Consider the following 19,678-nt stretch of genomic DNA (forward strand, 5'->3'; position numbering starts at 1 on the left):
CTCTCATTGTGGAAGACATGCCCTTTGGTGAGTCATCAGTCACAGCTGCAGCCAATTGACTGATGATTTAATAAACCAGCCTGTTGATTTATTAACGAGCCACAAATGTCCTCACTGCAATGGTTAGGCCGTTGCTTGCTTCACCGACAGCTGGGTACTATCACCTGGCCAAGTTGACACATGAACCTAACCATCACATGTGATAAAACAGAATAAGATTACATATAGGATAATGCATAGATGAAGAAAAGGCAACACTGCACTGCAGCAGTGTAGAAAATGTCTATCTCTAGAGAAAATGTGTATCTGTAAGCAGAAAAGAGACCATAATCCAGTTTAAAAAGGATTTGAAGAGACTAGAAAGAAAACAAAATGTAAAAGGCAAAAAGAAAAAGAAAATTAGTTGAAAAATAAACTCAGGAGTTCACCCCAGAAAAGGCAGGTGAGGAATTTTAACAACTTTACCTTTATAAGAGTTGCGTAATGGTCAGCCATTCCCTAGCTCCACAGGGACCAAAGAAGAGGAAATTAGCTTGCAGAATAGAGCATTTTAAAAGAATTCACTTAAGATAATGCTGGCTACAAGTTGAAATGGGGGAGAAATCACTATCTGCAGATAGAAAATAAATAAATCCAGGGATTAGCATGGGTAACGTTTTCTTCTCTACTGGCGTTCAGAAATTGGGAACATTCTGTGCTGTTTGGGATGGCTTAAATGTCACTCTTTCCATATGAAAGATCAAGTGATCTCTAAAGGTCCTCCCTAGGTCTGCGGTTTTAGAGGCTATATTGACATTTCAAAAGCTGAAATGTCACCACGTGTTTGCCAAGGGATTGCTGTCATGGCTACATTACCCAAATTCATTATCCTGGGACATGGGCATTATTATTTCTCCATTCTCTTTGGAGCCAAATAACTAGGCAAGAATAATTTTCTATTATTTTATCTTTTTTATCCCCTAAAAGAATCAGTAGGCTCAGAAGGAAGCAGTTTTAATATCCATATACATTTTCCTCATAATTCAAGGCCTGAGACTATAGAGGTGACTATTTTAAAAAGCCTTCATGGTAAAAAGCATACCAGGTTTTAAATTGTTTATAAAATCTATTCCTCTGGGTATTTGGCTTTTTGATCTCTCTCTATTCCCCCTTTGTCTTTGCAAATTATTAGAGCAACTTAAAGACAATTAATATTGATGATGTGATTTTGGACTTGCATTTTTCAAGGATTAGGTAGTAGGGGAGGATGAAAGGTTAAATTGGATGGTTGATGCCCCAGGAAGAGGAAGAGGAGAACCTAAAAAAGAAAATAAAGAGACAAGAGGGGGAGAATGGAATAAAATTAATCCAAAAGCACAACTAAGAAGTAAAGAAATTGGAAAATGTGAAATAATAATGGGACCAGGATAACCATGTTCTTTTGGTCTCTACTTCCATTTTCATCAGATCATAAAATATTAGAGATGAAAAGCATCTTAGGAATGAATCGAGTCTAAACTCTTTACAGATGAAGATCTGGGGCCCAAGTTGGGGACAATTTCCCAAGGCTGTAGCCAGCACTGAGAAAAGAGTCTACTTTCTACTGTCTTCTTTCTACAAGTCCTAACCAAACCATCCTTCAAGAGCCAGCTCAAATGCCTTCTAGAAGAAGCTCTTTCTGCTGTGCACTATCATACACACATACACAGCCAAAAGTGAACTCTCCCTCCCCTCCTCCCCTGAATTCTTAGAGCATTTTTTTTTTCTCTTGTGGGGCTTACTGCTTTCTTCACTATATTAGTGAACAAGTACAAGTCTTGGTTCCACAACAAACCATGTACTTGTTGAGGATGGGAGCCTGTCTTGCTCCTGGTTTCTCCCAAGGAACCCTTACAGAGTAAAGCCTCAATAAATGTTCACTGAATGGGTACATTGGGGAAGGGATGGGGGACCAACATTCATTGAGCACTTGCATGCTCTTAGGACAGAGCACTTTGGTAAGTGTTTTACCAACTTTATTTTGATTGATCCCTTAAACTACAGCTCTGAGAAAGATATTGACTCTATTTTACAAATGAAAAAAAAATGAGAAGTTCAGTAACTTGTGCAAGATCACAGTTTATTGATGAAACCACACTCAAACTTATATCAGTCCTATATACGTGATCTTGCCACCAACTACCCTGGTTGACTTGAAAGTTTAAATCACTCTTTGGTGCCTTTTTGGGGACATACACCATACACTGCTGGGGCACCCTGTAATTTAAAGAGACCTGTCCTATTAAGTGAAGATACAACTGCTTATCATATTGAAATATCTGGATTATATATTCCCTGGATCTGTATTTATGGTTTTTAAAGTGTTTTCCAAATATATCACAAAGTATTTCATGATCACCAATCCTTCCTCTACACTTCACCATCATCCCAGTTGTTCCACCACTTACTCCTGGCTAGCTCCTGCCAACTTTGTATCACATCTTTCTGGGGAGTTGAAAAGTATCGAGTCCCGAAACATTTAATTTGAACAACACAATTACTCCTAATGTCTCTGGCAACCCTAGCTTACAGGCAAGCCCTGTAACTAACATGGTAAATGACCAGAGACTCTATAGGAAGAAAATCCTCTCATTGCAAGGACTCTAGATTCTGCTCAAAGTGATTTTGTGGAAGCAGAACATGAGACATTCCATCTCAGTTCCTAGAGTCTGGGAAGAAGGCATGCGGGGAACCAGTAAGAAGTTTGCCCCTTCTTCCCAGAACGGTCTAAGTAAGCCCTGTCACTTCAAGACACGATAACCTGGAAAACAAACTTGTGCTTTCTCCAAAGTAATTGCATCCCATTTCATTAAATTGGATTAATGTTTGAGAATCCTTCAAAAGTAATTGCAGCCAAAAGTGCTTTCCTTAGAATAGCTGATTTCTGCTTCCTCGTGACACCTACTATGTCACCATCTGACAACGTTTAGCATTTTACTGTGGTGCCATTGTACTGTTTCTCTCTTCAAGTTTTCTTTTCTCTTAACGGCCCTCCCGAGACTCATCTGAGATCCTAAAAGCCATGTCTCCACTCTAGCAGCTTCTTAATCGTGGCCCCTTAGCACCGGATTATCTCACAGCTCTTGGAAAGTCAGAGAGGAGCAAGCCTTGGGAGGCCTTTTGAAATGGACCAGGACCCCGGAGACAGGCGGCATTTTTTGCGCCAGGAAAGAGCCTTTCGGAGGAGACGGTGTGGCAGGAGCTCACGCAGTAGGGAAGAGAACACAAGCCGGGAGCAATGAGGATATCTCCGGCGAGCTCCGCTCCCGGACTCCCGGGCCCTGAGTGCGACACTGCGCGACCTCCCCAAGATGGCCGTTGCCAGGGACGGGCCATCTGCTTTGGCGGCACAGAGGGACCTCACCAAGATGGCCGCCACCAGGGGCCCGGCCGCCCGTCTCGCCGGCCTCCGTCCCCACCCCCGTGCTGCCCGGGTGTCGATTGGAGGAGAAAACTCAGAGGTGAGCGGTGATTGGGCCACACGAAAACGCGGGCGGGCGGGGCCGGAAGGGGGTCTCGGCCAGGCGGTGCGGGGGCCTGGGTCGCCATCCGCCTCGGGGCATGTGGAGGGCCGGCGGCATGTCAGCCGAGCTGGGCGTCGGGTTCGCGCTGCGGGCCGTGAACGAGCGCGTGCAGCAGGCGGTGGCGCGGCGGCCGCCGGTGAGGAGGGACTCGTGTGGGCGTGGGTGGTTAGGGTAACGCAGAGGGGTCTCGGGAGGGGCGGGACCCCTGGCCTCGCGGTGCAGGCTGTCGGGCTGCCTGTAGATTGGCTCGAGGGGCGCAGAGGAGCCGCGCCGCCCGGGGAGAGTGACCAGTGTCCAGACGTCGGAGCGTGTGCCCACAGCACGTCCGGAAGGGGTCGACAGTCTCGGCGGACTGGGCAGGTCGGGCCGGTGAGCAGAGGCTGCGGGAGAACCTGGAGGCGGGTCTCGGGGGCAGCAGCGCCTGGCAGGTAGTAGGTGCTCAGTGGAGGGCAGTTCCACCTATAGGCCAAGAAGAGGGTGCATGGGCCGGGTATGGAGCTGCCAGGGCTGCACGGGCATGTTTGGGGCGGTGAAGAGCTGTCGGACGTCCAACCCTAAGCAGTTTCAGTGGCGATTTTTTCCCTTATATGTATTTTGTCATCTCTTTAACTTTCGTTAGATCAGGGGTCGATATCAGCTTTCCTCGGTGCCAAGGTAAGCTGGATAGTGTAAAGTGAGACAGCCTGAAAGAGGACAGAGGTTTCACTGATTTATGGCATCACGACTCAGAAGGCAGGCCTGGTGACAGAAGGCTTGTATTTGATTCTTCCTTGGCTACTAATTAGCCATTTCCTTGACCAACTCACTTAACTACTGTGACTGTTAGTTTCCTCGTGTACAGGTGTGGGATGAGCTCTGAAAGAGCTCTGAGCTCCCTTCTGGCCTTAATGTTCTCTCATTCCGAGTTATTCTCAAAAAAAAAAAAGAAAAGAAAAAAAATCAGCAGCCAGGGACTCCACTAATAAACATCATTCTGGGAGGTTCTCCCAGAGTGATTCTGAAGCACAGGGACTGCCTGCTCCTCTTTTCTTTCTGGAAGCCATCACCTCAGCATAATCCTGGGAATTATGACACAGTCTCATGAAAGGTTGTAATGCAACCCTTAGAAGAGAAAGACTCCGCTAACTGACCTGACTCCTTCAGGCCCTCTGAGGGCACTGTGGTTCTGTGGAAATTCCAGAGGGTTATAGGTACATGAAGGAGAGGTGAGTCTCTTCTCCCGTTGCCTTTGTGTGGCTCTGGTTGTGACAATATGCATGGAAGCTCTATTCTTTATGTCGTGGCCATAGGAGGGGTCAGGTGGGCCTAATCTTGAGTCCAGAGTTCTTTGGGTCCCAGTACCAGTTCTGCCACTGGTTCTTGATTCATAGACTAGACAATAAATTATGAGGTAACCCTACTTTTGAGAGTGAATGGGGAGGAAAGTAGGTAGAAAGCCACAAACTGCATGGACTGGACACTGTAGAGCAATCTGACTTTGGGCATACTTCATACAACACTCATGAACACATCGAACTGCTGAGATCAGCAAAGTCTGTATGTTTTTGCGGCCAGGGGACCCGCGCCCCTCCCTGCCAGGCTCATTCCCATGGGAGGAGGGGCTGTCAGCGCTGGGAAGGAGAAGGGAGAACTGCAGTGGCAGCTCTTACCAGATACTCATTCTACTGATCCAAACTCCAACCATAGATAGACTGAGACCAGACACCAGAGAATCTGAGAGCAGCCAGCCCAGCAGAGAGGAGACAGGCATAGAAAAAAAACAACACGAAAAACTCCAAAATAAAAGCAGAGCATTTTTGGAGTTCTGGTGAACATAGAAAGGGGAAGGACAGAGCTCAGGCCCTGAGGCTTATATGCAAATCCCGAAGAAAAACTGATCTCTCTGCCCCGTGAATCTTTCCTTAATGGCCCTAATTGCCTTGTCTCTTAGCATTTCAATAACCCATTAATCTGCAAGAAGAGCTTTTTTTTTTCTGTTTCTAAAACAATTACTCTAAGACGCACAATACAGAAAGCCTCAAAGACTTGCAGTTTGGGCAGGTCAAGACAAGAGCAGAACCAAGAGAGCTCTGAGACGAAAGGCAATAATCTAGTGGCTGAGAAAATTCACTAAACACCACAACTTCCCAAGAAAAGGGGGTGTCCACTCACAGCCATCATCCTGGTGGACAGGAAACACTCCTGCCCGTCAACAGCCCCATAGCCCAGAGCTGCCCCAGACAACCCAGTGTGACGGAAGCACTTCAAATAACAGGCACACACCACAAAACTGGGCATGGACATTAGCCTTCCCTGCAACCTCAGCTGATTGTCCCAGAGTTGGGAAGGTGGAGCAGTGTGAATTAACAAAGCCCCATTCAGCCATCATTTCAGCAGACTGGGAGCCTCCCTACACAGCCCAGCAGCCCAGAACTGCCCTGGGGGGACGGCACTCACCTGTGACATAGCACAGTCATCCCTCAACAGAGAACCCGGGGTGCACAGCCTGGAAGAGGGGCCCACTTGCAAGTCTCAGGAGCCATACGCCAATACCAAGGACTTGTGGGTCAGTGGCAGAGACAAACTGTAGCAGGACTGAACTGAAGGATTAGACTATTGCAGCAGCTTTAAAACTCTATGATCACAAGGGAGATTTGATTGTTAGAGCCACCCCCACTCCCTGACTGCCCAGAAACAAGCCCCATATACAGGGCAGGCAACACCAACTACACACGCAAGCTTGGTACACCAGTTGAACCCCACAAGACTCACTCCCCCACTCACCAAAAAGGCTAAGCAGGGGAGATCTGGCTTGTGGAGAACAGGTGGCTCGTGGACGCCACCTGCTGGTTAGTTAGAGAAAGTGTACTCCACGAAGCTGTAGATCTGATAAATTAGAGATAAGGACTTCGATTGGTCTACAAATTCTGAAAGAACCCTAACAAGTTAAGCAAATGCCAAGAGGCCAAAAACAACAGAAAATTCTAAAGCATATGAAAAAACCAGACGATATGGATAACCCAAGCCCAAACACTCAAATCAAAAGATCAGAAGAGACACAGTACCTAGAGCAACTAATCAAAGAACTAAAGATGAACAATGAGACCATAGTATGGGATACAAAGGATCTCAAGAAGACCCTAGAAGGGCATAAAGAAGACATTGCAAGACTAAATAAAAAAATAGATGATCTTATGGAAATTAAAGAAACTGTTGACTAAATTAAAAAGATTCTGGATACTCATAGTACAAGACTAGAGGAAGCTGAACAACAAATCAGTGACCTGGAAGATGACAGAATGGAGAGTGAATGGGGGTGATATTATCAGTTACACTAGGACAGTAAACTTGGACTGGTGCTGCAAAACCACGATGTGTGGTCAGCCAACTCCTAGACCTGTTATGGCCCCTCTTCAGGACCAATGGTGTGGATAAGAACCGTAGGAGGTGCTTCAAGCCTGGCACCATAGAATATATGAGGCAGTTTATGTGTGGAAAGGATCCTGTTAGTGAGCACTTTGCTACTTGGACCACCATGTCACTAGGCATAACCCCCTGAAGTGCCCACTGGCTGGTGGTACCATAAAATGTCTGATGCAGGATTCTTTCCTCTCCTTGGCTCTGTTTCTTCTGTCTTTTTGCATTTAACATTGCATTGTGAAGAAGAGAGCACTGCAAAAGTAACTTCTAAACTATATGCAGCTAAGCTGCCCAAAAGGGCAAAATCAGTGCACTTAGCTGTTCGCTGTCCCTGGTGTTGGTGAGGCCCACAGTGAGAGATGAGTAACAGTGAGGAGTGTTACAGGATGCACAGGAGGCCCTTTCTCACATTGAAGTGCCCTGTTGATTTTAAGAACAAAATCTTTCTCACCTCCACTAGAGCAGAGGGATGTGTCTTTAATTTTATATCAGAGTCTTTGGGGGCTTAAACCCTAAGCAACAGTTACCAGCCTAAAACTTTGAGGGAACCAAGAATTAGGTTGAGGACCAATGCATTCCCTGTCACAGCACTTCTGCATAAGTTCCAAAAAATTCGCTTTTCTCTCTTACCACCCACATCCAAGTTTTAGTGAGGTAAACACACAAGGAGCCGTAATGGGAACTATTGCAATATTAAATGAGTTTCCAAAACTGTTAACCCCAGGGTTTCAGAAGCAAGAAGTAGCCTCCCTTCTGGCCAGAGAAGGCTGCCTTCCCTTAAAGAAAAGTGATTCTTAAACTTCCATCCTTAGTATGCAAACAGATCATCTGGAGAGCTTCTTAAAAAGAAGGTTCTCAGACTCCAGCCCCAGAGATTCGACTCGGTAGGTGAGGACTGGGGCCAGGTGATGCTGATTCAATGGGTCAAAGTCTGCATGTTAAGGAAAATACTGCTTTAACCTATCTGCCCAGCTCTTCTGAAGGGAGAAATGTCTTTTATGTTTGATTGAAATGCTGTGCATATGAAAGACATTTGATCAGCATTTTTTTGGTACTGATCTTACAGTATCAGAAAAGTGGATCTTGCCAAATGCCCAAGTTAAGATCTATGCTGATATATTCTACAAAGACTTACTGTCCACTTAATGTCCACTCAAATGGTTCTTTCCTTCTTGGCAGGATCTCCCAGCCATCCAGCCCCGGCTCGTAGCAGTCAGCAAAACCAAACCTGCAGACGTGGTGATCGAGGCCTACAAGCACGGTCAGCGTACTTTCGGGGAGAACTATGTAAGAGCCTTTTCCAAAGAGCTTTTGGAAAAGTTGCATCTCACTGGCTTCTAACTTGTTCCCTATTTACCCTTTAGGTTCAGGAACTGCTAGAAAAAGCATCACATCCTAAAGTAAGTGGATCTCTGAATTCTTTAGTTTGTACCTAAATCTTGTTCTTCACTTGAAGGTTAGACCCATTTTGGTGTTTGAGAACAGGAGGTTGGGCTGGGGATAGAAATGTCTACGTTCACTTGAGCCCCAGTATGTTTCAGCTAGATTTTTGTTCTAGTTTTCTCTTGTGGCTTTTTAGAAATGGTGATTTCTATGAATATGTAATAATTTTGGATCCTTTTTAGATTTGAAAGCTTTGGGCAGCGTATCCTTAATGGGTGATATCCGAGAGGTGGAGGGAGTTGATGGGAACAAGGGAAGGAAGCAGTGAACAGAAAGCTTCACCAGGAGGCTGGCTGAAGAGGACGATAGGGGTTCGTTGCATTTAAGGATCAGGGCATAGCAATGAGAGGCAGAGGGGAGCGTGCAAGGTGTTTGGGCCAGCAAGGCCTCCATAGAATCTGAGTCAAATGTAGTTACCTTTTTCCCTTCAGATTCTGTCTGCCTGTCCTGAAATCAAATGGCACTTCATTGGCCACCTACAGAAACAAAATGTCAACAAATTGATGGGTAAGATAAAATCCTAAATATGAAAACTAAATTGTTCCATCACTGTATCACTTGTACTGTATTTTGTTGATGAAATAGCAGCTTTTAGAATATGCCCAATTCACCATTTGTGTTTTGGAGTTTGTTTTGGGAAGGAGGTCTTAGTTCCTAACATCAGGAAAAAACATCATGCTAAGAAATGAATGAACTAAGAATTGACTGGATGCCTACACTGCTTCATGATAGGTATCGATGGTATTTCAAGTGAGGTGTAAAGAACTGTAGCCCACACACTTTTATTTGTATTAAGAAGTTATCAATTTACAGTGAAAACATGCAGAAAGTAGAGTTTCCCCCTCACACACACAGTTTTCCCTATTATTAGCACATTACATTGGTGTGGTACTTCTGTTACAACTGATGACACAATGTTATTATAATTATGCTGTTAACTATAGTCCATAGTTTACATTAGGTTTCACTGTTTGTATTGTACAGTCCTTTGGTGAGTTGTTTTTTTTTTTAATATTTTGGTAATACATATACAACCTAAAGTGCTCCTTTTAACCTCATTCAAATATATAATCCAGTGGTGTTAATTACACTCACAGTGTTGTGCTACCATCATCACCATCAGTTACCAAAACTTCAGTCACCCCAAACAGGTACTCTGTACCAAAGAAGCATTAATTTCCCATTCCCTGCCCCCACCCTGGCCCCTGGGAACCTATACTCTTTTTCTGAGTCTATGAATTTGTTTACTCTATTTCGTATCAGTGAGATCGTACAATATTTGTCCTTTTGTGTCTGGCTTATTTTGCTCAACATGGTGTCTTCAAGGTTCATCCATGTTGTCACATGTATCAAACTTCATTACTTTTTACAACTGAATGATATTCCATTGTATGTATACACCACATTTAATTTATCCATTCATCAGTTGATGGACACTTGGGTCACTTCCATCTTTTGGCAGTCATGAATAATGCCGCTGTAAATATTGGTGTGCATGTATCTTATCATAGATGATATGAATAAAGACAGTTTACTTCTTCCTGTCCAATCTGAGTGCCTTATTTCTTTTTCTTGTCTTACCACACTGTCTACAACCTCCAAGACAATATTGAATAGAAGTGCCAAGAGTGGGCATCATTGTCTTGTTCTGAACTTGAAAGAAAAGCAGTGAATCTGTCATCATTAAGTATGATGTTCATTAAGTATGATGTTAACTATAGATTTTTCACAGATGCCCTTTATCAGAAGAAGGAATTTCCCTTCTATTCCTAGTTTGCTGAGAGGTGTTATCAGGAATAGATATTGGATTTTGTCAAATGCTTTTTCTGTGTCTATTGTAATGATCATATGATTTTTCTTTTGTAGTTTGTCAACATCTTGAATTACATTGGTTGAATTTTAAATAGTTAAATCAACCCTGTATTCCTGGGATAAACCCCATCTGCTTGTGAAGTATTATCCTTTTAATACAATGTTTAAATTTAAGTTTTGCTTAGAACGTTTGTATCTGTATTCACAAGGGATATTGGTCTGTAATTTTCTTTGCTTGAAATGTATTTACCTGGGTTTCCCCTCACGGTAATGCTGGCCTCATAGAGTGAGCTGGCAAGTGTTCCCTCTTCTTCAGTCCTTTGGAAGAGTTTGTAGAATCGGTATTATTTCTTCCTTAACTGTTTGGTAGAATTCACCAATGAACCCTAGAGATTCTTTATGGTAGGGTTTTTAACTACAGTTGCAATTTATTTTATAGATCCAGAGCTCTTTGCATAAACTGCTTCTTCTTAGGTGAACTTTGCTACTTTGTGTCTTTCCAGGAGTTCGTCCATTTCCTCTGAGTTGATGAATTTATGTCCATAAATTTTGTATCATTTGCTTATTATCCTTTCAATATCTGTAGAATCTGTAGTGATGTCACCTCTCTCACTCCTGGTATTGGTAAATTGTGTCTTCTGTCTTTTTTTCCTAATCAGTCTGGCTAGACGTTTATCAATTTCTTTATTTTCTCAAAGAATCAGCTTTTGGTCTCATTGATTTTTCTCTGTTGTTTTGTTATTATATATGTTCCTATCATATAAACAAAAACAGTAACAATGTATCTTGGGGCTTATATGTAGAAACAAATTGCATGACAATAGCATAGACGAGAGGGGAGAAATAGAAGTGCACTATTGTAATGTTCTTAAACTGTATGGAAGGGGTGTACCACCACGTGAAGGCAGACTGTATAACCTAAACCCTAAAGCACAATAACAGGTTGTAGATCTACAAAGAAGACAAAATGGAGTTATAAAAAAAATACGTGAAATAGTATCTCATGGTTTTGATCTGCATTTCTCTGATGACTCGATGATGTTGAGTGGCTTTTCACGTGCTTAATGGCCATTTGTATATCTTCTTTGGAGAAATGTCAATCCAAATCTTTTGTCCATTTTTTAAATTGGGTTATTTGTCTTTTTATTACTGAGTTGTAAAAGTTCTTTATATATTCGGGATACCAGACCCTTATCTGATACATGATGCACAAATATTTTCTCCCATTCCATGGGTTGTCTTTTCACTGCCTTGATGGTATATTTTGCAACACAGAAGTTTTTCATTTTGATGTACTCCAGTTTATCTGTTTGTTCTTTTGTCATTTATGTTTTTGCTGTGGTATCAGAGAAATCATTGCTTACTCCATGGTCATGAAGTTTATGCCTATGTTTTCTTCTAAGAATTTTATAGTTTTAGTTCTTACTCACCTTTAGGTCTCTTTAAGTTCATTTTTGTGTATAGTTAAGGAACAGGTCCAACTTCATTCTTTTCCATGTGGATTTCAACTGTCCCAATACCATTTGTTGAAAAGACTATTCCCATTGAATTTTCTTGCTTTACCTTTTTTTTAAAAGATATTTTGCTGACAATAGAATTCTGCGTTGTCAGTTTTTTTCAGTACTTTAAAGATATTTCTGCACTATATTCTCACTTCCATTTTTTCCAATGAGAAATCTCATGTAATCCTTATCTTTTTTTCCTCTCTAAGTAACATGTCTTTTTTTTCCTTTTACTGCTTTTAAGATTGTTCTGTCATGGGTTTTGAGCAATATGATTATGATTGCCTTGGTGTAATTTTCTTCATGTTTCTTGTGCTTGGGTTCATTTAGCATCTTGGATCTGTGGGTTTTTGGTTTTCATCAAGTTTAGAAATTTTTTTCTTCACATGTATTTTCTGCTCCCTACCCCACTACTAATTTGCAGCTTTCATGCTAAAAAAGTTCAATATGGATCTTTTTTTATATCTTCTATGTTTCTCTTTTTGAATATATAGAGCAGTTATGAAGACTTTCTAATGTCCTCATGTGTTATTTCTATCAACAGTGTCAGTTCTGGATTTATTTTGATTGCTTTAACTCCTCATTATGAGTAATATTTTCTTGCTTCTTTGTATGCCTGCTCATTTTTGTCTGGTACAAAACACAGACGTGGTGAATTTCCTCTTGTCCGATGCTGGCTGTATTTATATTCCCATCAATATTCTTGAGCTTTGTTCTGGGACACAGTTAAGTTACCCAGGAACAGTTCGATCCAGTTAGATCGTGCTTTTAAGGTTAGTTGGTGTGACAGGAGCAGAGCTCAGGCTAAGGTTAATTCTTCCCCTCGACTGAGACCAGACCCTTCTGTGTTGTCCCACCCGGTGCCCCATGAATCTCAGGTTTTCCAGCCCTACTGGTGGAAGGAGGCACTATCTCCTGTCCTGTGTGCACATTCAGCACCGCTTCTTGTCATCTCTTCAAATGGTTCCTTCCCCAGCCACAGGTAACTTAACTCACTTGTTTGCTGATGGTCACCCAGCTGAATACTCAAGTGGGCAGCTCTCCTCTCCCTCTCTCTGTCCTTGAGCTCCAGCTGCCTCAGCCTCCCCAGACTCTCAGCTCTGTCTCCTCAGCGCTCGTCTGCTTCACCCATGTTCCTCCCCAAGGGCTGCATCCTGGAAACTTGCTCAGGGCTGCAGGCGGGGGTGGTTGTGGGTTCACCTCGTTTGTTTGTCTCTCAGGATGTCCTGTTCTTTCAAGCCATTATTTCATGTATGTTGTCCATTTGGGTTGGTTGTTTGGTTTTGGTTTGGTTTTGGTTTTGTTTGTTTCAGATGAGAGGGAAAATTCATCCCTTTACTCCATCTCGTCTAGAAGCAGAAGTCCAAGTATATATGTATTTTCTTAAGTATATTATTTTTAAAAGGTGATGCATCATATTAGGTGTGGGAGGAATGAGGAATCTATTTGTATTTAACAAGTGGCATTTTGGACAGTCAGCTATTCATTTGAGAATGTAATTAAATTCCAGCTAAATTAAAGAACCTTAACTTGAAAATCATAGATCAAAGCATTAGAAGAAAATATAGGATGATATTATTTTTTCAGGCTGGGGAAAAGCCTTTCTAAAGCAAGACATAGCACCATAAGAGAAACATGTAGCAGATTTGATTGCACAAAAGTTTGAAGCTTTCTGGATGTTAAAGGAACAGATTGGGAGAAAAATCATATTTTTAAAACAGGGGAAGAGGTTAATGTCTAGAATACATAAAGAGCTACAAACTGGAAAAAAAAAAAGGCTACAAGAAACAGGCAAAAACTAATAACAGATAGTTTACAGAGAAAGAAATACAAAAAGCCAGTAATCAAATGAAGAATGCTCAACCAGGGAAATGCAAAATAAAATAGTAAAGTCCACATTTCACCAGATTTGTAAATTTAAAAAGACCACTGATATGCAGTGTTTGAAGGCATGAGTCAGTAAGCCCTCCCACATTTTTCCAGGAAGATTCTAAAATGATAAGGTTTTTTGGATGGCAAATTAGTGTTATCTCACACAATTTAAAATGTGCCTCTTTCTTGATTAGTAAGTTCAATGCTAGGGCTCTATCCTATAGAAATATTTGTATATATGCAGAAAGATCTATGTCTAAGCTTTTAGAAAATAAGAACCAATCTCAAGTCCAAATTATTTTACTATTCTGAAAAGAGGAATAGTAAAATAATTAGGATCATCCATTCTATGGAATTCTAAAGTTTTAAAAACGAGCCAGTGAAAAGTTTTGGTAATGGATGGTGGTAATGGTAGCACATTGTGAATATAATTAACATCACTGAATTATTTGGAAAAAAAGAACCAATGGCTCTATGGCACCAAAGTAAAAAAATCTCCAACTTTTGTTGCTAACTGGAAGCAAACAACCCATAGAAGAATATTTTAGTGACATCCGATTTATGTGTTATCAAAAAAAAAAAAGAACAACAAGACACTCTGCACATGCTGTATGTATATTTGGTTGGATAGTGCTCACTTAGCTTTCAGGAATTGGGTCACTCCGGTACCCTTGCTTGATAAGAGCACCCCCATCCCAGAAAGTTTGAGAACATGGGATATCATTGCTAGGGAAGCATTTTAGCTCCCACTGGTTAGCCTTTTCTTCTTGCCGTCTTGACCTGGTTATCTCAGTTTGAACTGGGACTTAATTAGGTCAAGCCAATTATGAGCTTCTTGAAACCAATCTAGTGTAGAGTGGATACATATGCTGCCTGATTAGACAGCGTTGGCCTGACATTCGAATTTACAGCTAGTAAAACTGTCACGAGTCTCCTCAGTAGAACCCAGGTTTAACTGCGTTTTCCTTTTCCTGGAAAGATTTCTCCCTTCACCAAGTCAAGGTGGAGTCCCTGGCTGCAGTAGGGGAAGTGAAAACCATTACCTTGCCTCTTTCTTCTTACAGGTGTCCCCAATCTCTTCATGCTGGAAACAGTGGATTCTGTGAAATTGGCAGAAAAAGTAAACAGTTCCTGGCAGAAAAAAAATTCTCCAGAAAGGTTAAAGGTCATGGTGCAGATTAACACCAGTGGAGAGGAGAGTAAGTGATCAGACCTGAATTGTGGGGTTTTTTCCTTCCCTTAGAGTGATTGAGGCCCAGGGAGAGTAACAGGCCTGAGGAGCTGATGGAGAAAGTTATGGGAAGAAATCACAGGCCAAAGTAAACTTTGGCATGTGATCTAGAAACACCAGTGACGTGCAAGCCAGTCCACATATAATTCCTTAACATGTCATGGTTTATTACACCCGAGCTTTCTCTGGGGCAGGGGGTGGGGGGAGTGGCATGAAACAGTGCAGAGAGGGAGACACGGAAACTGTCAAGAAGGGGGTTGTAACTTTGAATATTCCCAAAGGTCACCATCACTCCTGCAAGGGATTGCAAAGTTACATGGATAATACTTCTTATGTCTTAAAAAAAAAATAATTAGGATGACATTAGGAACAAATAGTAGAAAAATCACTGAGTGCCAGTCAGTGAATGTCTACAGGGTTTGGGATAGCAGCACAACGTAGCAAATAGAAGCACAAGCTTTGAAATCAGACAGGCCTTGAGCTTGAGCTTCACCACTTTCTGTCTTTGTAACCTTGGGCACGTTGGTCTCTTTGGGTCTTCGCTTCCTTGTCTGGCAGAGGTCTCATAAGTGTCCCTCCTTCGGAGGGTGATGTGAGGATTGACTGTGGTAATGCAGGTAGAGCTGTTTGCATAGAGCCCTGCACATTTTGCTTGTTAGCTGTTTATTAACGATAAATGTTTACAGCCCAGTCATTTGATTACATCCATCCCAGCACCAGTATTTACCAGATCTTAGCATGAAGGTACACTGCACAGGCATCTGTTTTCCAAATAGGGACTGGACAGTTCCTCGTTGTGTGACCTTGGAAAAGGTACTTAACCTCCCTGTGCCCAAGTTTCCTTCCTCCCCTTCATAACGGAGACAGTAAGAATACTTCACCTCACAGAGTTACTGTATTAAATGAAAAGCTCTTAAGACTTGGCACATGTGCCTGGCACACACGTGTTTGGTAAATTTTAACAATTATCATTATTAGATATAGCCTGCACCTGGATCATAGCTACATTATAGTATCGATATAGATAATTCTAGAACTGACTCTTTCTTATATCATTTCTTGATAATTAGCTCTAATTTGCCCTAACTAAAGATTGAGGTGGATGTTCCTAGCATCTCCACTTGATAAATGGGATTGGGAGACAAGACGGTATCTATAATTCTTATAAACTGCAGAGCAAACAATCATTTGCTCTGGATTCCTCTTGCAGTTGTGAATTAGCAAGTTCAGTTAAATTTGCAAATATATTTCCAAAACTGTTCTTTGTTTTATTTTAAATTTTTATACTTCTATTAATAAACTAATAAAACAATAAAATACCAGACTAGAAAAATAATTCTCTGGTTCATCTGGCACTTCAGCAACATGAAGCTTCTTGGCGTCCCAAGAAAAGCCGTATTTTTTCTTCTCCCTTGACCTTAGCTGTCCTGAGAGTGAGATCAGGAAAGAGAATCTAATTTATAACTCTTTCTTTGAGAAATTCAGAACCTAACAGAAGGGGTGCAACATAGAAACAGACCCCAGATATGAAGTTACTGTTTGGGACTAGAGGATAAGTTCTTTCAGGAGGTCCTCTGACCTGAGAGTCAGTTCCTCTGTTGTAAGGAAGGGATGGAAATGGATCCTTCGTCTGGCTTTTTAAAACCTGTGGTATTTGTGGCTTCTCTTTTTGTGAAGGTAAACATGGCCTTCCACCATCAGAGGCAGTAGCCGTGGTAGAACACATAAATGCCAAGTGCCCCAGCCTGGAGTTTGTTGGATTGATGACCATAGGAAGCTTTGGGCATGATCTTAGTCAAGGACCAAATCCAGACTTCCAGGTACGGGGGAGCTGGGGCTGATGGGGCATGGATGGCTCACATGCCAAAGAAGCACCTTAGTGGCATGGGCTTGCTGTCGTAAACTTCAGAAGCATCCCAGATGTTGCCTGCCAGATACAACCCTCTTCTGCAGTCCGCCCAGAAGGAAAGGAGAAGAGCACGTCCCCAAACCCCACAGACCCTTCTTGACTCAGTCTTTAGAGGAAAGGGGGTCTCTCTTCCTCTCCAGTGACTAACAGTCTTCTTGAAAGTGGGAACATTTCCTAAAAGCCCTTTCGGTAACTTCTAGCAAGTCGACAGACGTTGAAGCCATGAGGAATTAATAATCTTTGTCAGGGATGTTCCAATCCAGCCACTTTCCAGCCTCCATAGAAAGGGCGGGAATAAAATAGGTGCCCATTTGTCTGTCTTCCAGATGTTACTGTCACTCCGGAAGGAGCTGTGTGAAAAGCTGAACATCCCCACCGAGCAGGTCGAGCTGAGCATGGGCATGTCCGGGGACTTCCAGCACGCAGTAAGTGGCCCCTGGGCGCCCTTGGCCACCTCAGGACCAGGGTCCCAGAGGTCAGAAATGCCTCCTTGTAGCAATAGGGCACCCCCCGCCCCCTACTGGCCCCTTCTATCTTGGAATGAAATTCGTGGATATGATAGCCTCTCTGATACATAATGTCTTATTCAATATAATTCTCTAAGTGTAATATAAAGGAGAATAAGAAGAAAGTAAATTATGATTATTTTAGGGAATTTCAACCTGTAAATGCTTGGGCATGGCTATATATAACATGAAGTCATAATGAAGTAGTCAGATGCTTCCTCTTGTAGATTCACCGTGAGCCCAACTACTGTAAATACAGACTGATAAAGGTGTGCCATATTGGCAATTGAAAGGGATGATTTTTCTGGAACAGTGAATAACTTGATAAAGTTCCAAAAATAAAGTATAAACTTTCCTCTGTTTATACAGTAGTTGCATTCCTGGAAAATTGTATATTAAAACGTTGCAAAAATACTTCGTGTTTATGCATGAAATGTAATTAGAGTCTGTGCTCAGATAACTCTGAGCAGGTCTTTTCTTCTCCCTGACTGTGGAACATTGGAAGGGTCCGTGGACTGGAAGGCAGCTCTTCACTGTGCCCCACACATCGCAGGCTCTGTGACTTCCCTGCCCCACCCCCCTGAATGTCACTGTGACTCCCCAGTCACCAAGCGCAGGGACCCCCTAGGAGGTGGTATTGCCCAGGGAGAGCCACTGCCCTGTAGTCGGCTTCAGCTGTGTCATCACTGTTGTTCACAGAGCCCCTCGAGAACCGAAAGGGGAGGTGCAGCTTCAGCGTGTGCTGCGTCTCATTGTCTTAAACGCAGTCACAATACTTTCTCTTCTTTCCCACAGATCGAAGTGGGGTCTACAAATGTCCGAATAGGAAGCACCATTTTTGGAGAAAGGGATTACTCAAAGAAACCTGCCCTGGACAAGTCTGCAGCAGGCCCGAAGGCCACCCAGGAGGTCGCCCAGGAACACTGAGCCAAGGCACCACCTGGCAGTAGGTCATGACTCGGGGGCCCTGTCCGTGAGACTGAACTATGCACTCACCTAAATTCTTATTTTGATATTCCCATGTTACAGCCACCACCGTGCTGTCCTTACGACCTGGGTGGAGAGTGCTAATGATTGTCTATGTTGATGGAAACCATCTGTTATTAGTCTCTGGCATAAGACGCTCACTCCCATCAGTGGCCTCGGGTTGGATTCAATGAATCCAGACATTTCTGAAGAGCGGATACCAGACCAATAGCAAGGAATTGAGCTCAGTCCTGACTCCTGCCCAGAAGCACCATCTAATCATGAATGTCTTCTCCAGACTAACATTTGGGTCACGGATGCCTATAATCACTGAAGTTGGAAGGGATTCCCAATTGTTGTTTGCTTTAGTAGAAAATTCCATTCCCTCATTGATACCAACTTCTTACGAACTCCCGGGATTTCATTCCCCATCTTCTACGCTACCAAGTTGATATTGTGAAGACACTGTCCTCTAGAGGAACAGTACCAGTCGTTTCCAAAAATGACTGAAGTTGCTGCCCCCCATGCAAATTGCTGCTGATGAGCGTTCACATCAGTGGCCACGCTGCAGGATCGACCTGAAAATCCCAGCTTTGGGCCCTTCTGTCATTCTCCTGAAGAGACAGGACTTGGAGCTTTTTCCTCCGGGACCTACAGTGGTGAGAATTTAATGAAATAATTTCTCCTCCATAATAACTTTCTTTATAACAATTATTTTTCACAGAACAGTGAATCTCGTGGCTCCCCAGAAATGAAAGATTCCTTCAAAGCCAGTTCAAGTACATGGTTTCAATGAGGGCCAGCTTTGAGGTTCCTTTCCCTGAGGAGCACTTCCCAGCCACATTTATAGCTTCCTCGCTTTATTTGTAAGTCAGACTTTTGCAACTCTTCTTCTTGATTGCTAATAAAGTAGCAAGAGCTTCAAAAACCAGAAAGTACAACTCATGGCAGATGGCTTCAGTGCAGTTGGTGGTTTTCTACATGGTATTTTTTCTTATTTATTCAGTCCCAGTCTTTAATTTTATGAACTAATTTTCAGAACATGAAGCTGCTGCTGAATGTAATTTTGTAAAACTTGACCCGTTATGATTCCTGTATTGTTTGAATCAAAGCCACAGTGTGATGTTCCAGTCTGCTAAATAAACATGTGAGTTTGAATGATACCTTCTGTGCCAATTACAAAGCAATTAAAAGATTTACTTTTTGTGATCTGGTGCAGTGAGCCACTGTGACAGGAGGGGCATTGGAACCTATGGGAAGCAGCTATGCCCATCGGTAGGCATCAGGCCAGTCTGGCTTTGGAGAGGGACGTCCCTTGGGTCACAGAAGCAGCCACAGCCAAGCCGTGGATGAGAGAGGAATTCTGAACTTCCAAGGGCAAGAAAATGTAATGTTAACTGTTCAGGAATTAGAAAATTAAAGAGTTTACCTTTTGCTGCCAGGAGCTCTTTCGGATTGCCTCTAGGTGGCGGCATTGGCTAACCTGAGGCTCCACA

The 19,678-nt window shown here is 42.7% G+C and overlaps 1 protein-coding gene across 2 annotated transcripts; it reads left to right on the forward strand.

The window, feature by feature from the left end:
• Window positions 1-3,013: 3,013 nt before the first annotated feature.
• On the forward strand, window positions 3,014-19,391 carry LOC119530162 (pyridoxal phosphate binding protein). Of its 2 annotated transcripts, none has more exons than XM_037831364.1 (8): window positions 3,014-3,479; window positions 8,121-8,228; window positions 8,306-8,341; window positions 8,816-8,891; window positions 14,635-14,769; window positions 16,479-16,621; window positions 17,037-17,135; window positions 18,012-19,391. In XM_037831364.1, exons 1-8 carry the CDS (start codon window positions 3,330-3,332, stop codon window positions 18,141-18,143), a joined length of 879 nt encoding a protein of 292 aa, XP_037687292.1. In that variant the 5' UTR covers window positions 3,014-3,329; the 3' UTR covers window positions 18,144-19,391. The 2 variants fall into 2 exon arrangements, with proteins under 2 accessions (XP_037687292.1, XP_037687293.1); XM_037831365.1 differs by lacking the exon at window positions 3,014-3,479 and adding an exon at window positions 3,542-3,678.
• The last annotated feature ends 287 nt before the right edge of the window (window positions 19,392-19,678 follow it).

This window comes from Choloepus didactylus, chromosome 3 (genome assembly GCF_015220235.1).
Source record: "Choloepus didactylus isolate mChoDid1 chromosome 3, mChoDid1.pri, whole genome shotgun sequence".
In the NCBI taxonomy this organism is placed as follows: Eukaryota; Metazoa; Chordata; class Mammalia; order Pilosa; family Megalonychidae; genus Choloepus; species Choloepus didactylus.